The 3,985-nt window shown below is 35.4% G+C and overlaps 2 protein-coding genes across 2 annotated transcripts in view; both read right to left on the bottom strand.

The window, feature by feature from the left end:
- The window catches only part of LOC108757298 (cysteine-rich protein 2-binding protein), a 3,287-nt gene extending 1,847 nt beyond the window's left edge, over positions 1–1,440 (bottom strand). The window contains exons 1-2 of the mRNA XM_018501771.1: positions 777–1,440; positions 537–685 (exon numbers count right to left, since the gene is read on the bottom strand). Of these exons, the coding sequence (XP_018357273.1) occupies positions 537–685; positions 777–1,195 (568 nt within the window). The 5' untranslated portion in view covers positions 1,196–1,440. The remainder of the gene's footprint in view (positions 1–536; positions 686–776) is intronic.
- Positions 1,441–2,061: 621 nt separating this feature from the next.
- Positions 2,062–3,985, bottom strand: part of LOC108757292 (inosine-5'-monophosphate dehydrogenase-like) — a 2,035-nt gene continuing 111 nt past the window's right edge. Inside the window, exon 2 of the mRNA XM_018501765.1 lies at positions 2,062–3,978. Within this exon, the coding sequence (XP_018357267.1) occupies positions 2,835–3,978 (1,144 nt within the window). The 3' untranslated portion in view covers positions 2,062–2,834. The remainder of the gene's footprint in view (positions 3,979–3,985) is intronic.

The raw sequence follows: 3,985 nt of genomic DNA, 5'->3' as shown, positions 1-3,985 counted from the left end.
GAACAAAAAAGTTTTATATCATTTTGTAATTTTCGCAATAGTTAATAAGATATCAATTACTAAAAATAGCCGAATATTGGTTCTATAATTAGTTTCTCAAATACTATCAATTTTACAAGAAAACTATAAGAAATAAAAATTGTTTATTTTCTTCTCATAGAACTCTCAAGAATTTTTTCAGAATTTTTTATCAACTTTTTAACACTGCATTTTTCTTATTTTTATTATCATGAGAAAATATGGTATTAAAAAATTCTGAAAAAATTCTCAAAACTTTATGAGAAGAAGATAAACAATTTGTGTCTCTTAAAATTTTTTTGTAAAGTATTTGATAGTATTTGAGAAAGAAATTATTAAAGACCAATATTCGACCATTTTTAGTAATTAATATCTTGTTGTTTCGCAACTATTGCGAAAATTGCAAAATGATATAAAACTTTTTTGTTCCCCTTGACCCATTCTACACTCCCAATGTGACTCTGACCTTAATTAACAGACACCCTGTATATACATATATATATATTTAATTGTATTACTTTTGGCTATTAAGATTTCAGGAGGTTCATTGCCCACTAGTTTCCACCATCCAGACTCTCCTAATTCATTGGTACCAGATTTGAAAAAGATACCACTATAATGGGACAGTGTACCAGATATGGTACCAATCCAATTCTTCTTCCTTTTTCTAAATACAAAATTTACATTATAAATTCTAGATCACATGTGGTAGATCACAAGTGTAAATTATAATAGTACAGAGTAAAATAGATACTTACACAGTCTTCTTAAATAAAAAGTCCCAATTTCTGTCTACAAAAGCAGTAATATCGGACTTCCAATGAAAGTATCCTCTTCTACTAATACCATTCGATTTTTCACGTAAATTGTAAAGCGTCAAAATAATAACATTGAGCCATGGCATTTTATCGCGCACAACTGTTTCCTCGCCTAGTGGATTGCAAGAGGTACAATTAAGTTCGAAAAAAACATCTCCTACAAAAGAAACTGGTACGCCGCCTCTCTCTAAACATGTCGTATGTATTCTTCTATCGCATCCACCGCTACAACGTAACGATGGTTTATTGTAAGGGTCACATATTTTTGCACAATTCTTGCATTTTTCAATACTCTCGGCTTCGCTAGACTCTTGCGAATTTGTCGTATTTTCCATGTGTTTGTTAACAGTTTCTGACATTTTAACTTGCAGGAACGATGATAGTTCGTGGCAAAAAGCCGTGTTATTTAACTTCTATTGTGTAAACCTTTCTTACTTTTCTATTTTGGAACTTAAAAATTATTAAAAATGACAAAAATATGACGTGTTGTCGCACGTGTTGTATGCAAATCAAAAGTTGTGTCCGCTTTCACCAAACTTTGGTTAAGGTTCCTTTTCATGTTGATGCTCGACGCTCATTTCAACGTCAAAATACGTCACGTGGTCAAAATTAACGCTTGATATCCAATTTTTATCACGTGACTTATTTTGAAGGTGAAAATGAGCGCAAATGGGCGTCAGCATGAAAAGACATTTTTATAGGAATCTTTAACGAATAATCTGTTTTCTATTCATGCATTAAACTTGACGATATTATAATTCTTTTTCTCGCTTTCAACAAATATCAAACATATATCTATCTTGCTTTAAATTCCAAAAATATACTCAGCTACAGAAAACAGACGATAATTTAATTGTGATAGTACTACGGTAGTTCTGTCGATATAACATGCGCGAGTATTTTAATTCATCGATTCGTCAATTGCATTACGCACAAATGTAAAAATTACAATTGCGCACAATGCGACTGATCAATCGAATTAAAGAACTCGCCCCCATCTCAAAATCGATTTGGTGCGCAGTTTGGCAGAATTCGATACATAGTATATAAATACACATTAAATTATCTAAGCACGAAAATTTCGATTGAAAGCTTATGGACTTAATTTCTTATTAGTTGTGTATACACAGAAATACGACTGTTAATATACCAGCCTTAAAGTGAACTTGTTAGAAAGAGAAATTGTAGGACACAGGAAATGGAGTGCATTATACATAATCGTGTTTACATGAATTGTCTTTTATTTGAGATATACAGTTTATTATGAGAATACTGTATAAAACATATACACAGCTGCAAACACTTTTCCCGTTGATACTGGAAAAGTGATTTTCTTCGAGGTTTAATACTATTGGATTGTCGTACTAAACATTTTCCAATTTTTATTTTGGAAAGTTACAACATTAAAGATAAAAGTTAGCTTGGGGCTAAAGTATCAATTGGAAACTATGTTAAGAGAAATGGACGAGCGACCAAATATTACAATGTATGTTCAAGAACAGTGATCCTCTCTACATTGTAGTATTTATTAACATTAACATGATTTTGCTATTAAATAATTTCTCATTATTGTACCAATTACTTGATAAAGTAACAAAATCGCACGTTGTCAGTTGTGTATTAATATTATGCATCGTACGATACAAAAAGTCATTCTCTTGATTGCTCGTTATGAATATAAAATATAGATAAAATTTATAAAGTACCATATGATAGATATTCATTAAATAACAAGTACATGTACGAGACTGATGTAATAAATGATGATCTGATGTAGTTTTCCTACTCGTAAAGTACAGTTCTAAGATAAACGAATTGTATTTGGTCGAGTCCGAGTCATAACCTGGTTAACAATGTACGCACATTCGTGACAGATAAGAGATTTCTCGCAGGTCTTGCAAAATAACTAGTCTTGTAAAATAATGATATTCAATTAAATGCAGGTACTTTTCCTGCACGCATAACGATGCGTGCTTTACGAGTTATTATTTTTCACAACTAATACAGTCTTTTCTCATAGGAGAATAAGCTATGTACATTGCCCTCCTGTTGAGCCGAATGCGTTCTTCTTTCAAATTTCAATTCCCCGCTATACATCATAGATCGCAAGGTGGTAAGCGACTTTGCTCCAATATCCTGACAACCATGCTTGATACCACAAGTCAAATAAGGCAGAAATTTAAGGACCGAGCCTTTATCCACTATTGATCCGCTAACACCTTGAGCTACTTTTAGTTTGTCCATTTCATTATGAAAATACCTATCCATCGCCGAACCTTTAGCGTCCTTTCTATTCATGGCTTCCAACGAGCCCATCCCTCTGTATTTTTTTAGACGGACTCCGTCGCTGAAAAAATACTCACCCGGAGCTTCAGATGTTCCAGCCAAGAGAGAACCCATCATAACTGTACTAGCACCTAAGCTGAGACCTTTAATAATATGACCGATAGATTGAATACCACCGTCCGCTATGACGGGTATTCCAAATTTTCTAGCGTATTCGGAAACCTTATAGACGGCTGTCGCTTGAGGCCGTCCTACAGCCATTACTTCTTGCGTTATGCAAATAGATCCAGAACCCATTCCAACGCGTAACGCATCAGCTCCCGCTTCTATAAGATTCTTGGCTTGCTTCGTAGTCACGACGTTGCCAGCGATCACTTGTAAATTCGGACATTGCTTCTTGATGTACTTGATCATGTCGACCTGATACAATGAATTGCCCTGTGACGAATCCAATACCACTACGTCCACGCCAGCTGCGACGAGCAATTCCAATCGGTGTTTGTCCGCATCTCGCGTTCCTATCGCAGCTCCTACCAACAGCTGCTTATTCTCGTCCTTGCTAGCGTTTGGATAGCTACGATTCTTCTTCAAGTCGGTCCTCGCCATCAGAGACACAAGTTCGCCCCGTTCGTTGACAATGGGAAGCTTTCCCTTTTTCGACTTTTCCAATATAACGTTTGCCTCTTGCAACGTTACGCCAGCTGGTGCGGTGATTAGATCTTCCAAAGTTGTCATTATAGAGCTAAGCGACTTATGTTGATAATTGGGCAAACGTTCGAGGAAGTCGATGTCTCTCGAAGTGACGATGCCTAGCAGCTTACCGCCGACTTTACCTGTGTCTGTCACAGGTACTCCGCTAAAAC

Source organism: Trachymyrmex septentrionalis, unplaced genomic scaffold (genome assembly GCF_001594115.1).
Source record: "Trachymyrmex septentrionalis isolate Tsep2-gDNA-1 unplaced genomic scaffold, Tsep1.0 scaffold137, whole genome shotgun sequence".
Lineage (NCBI taxonomy): Eukaryota > Metazoa > Arthropoda > Insecta > Hymenoptera > Formicidae > Trachymyrmex > Trachymyrmex septentrionalis.
The sequence above is the reverse complement of the archived record's forward strand: the minus strand, read 5'-3'. Positions and strand labels throughout refer to the sequence as shown.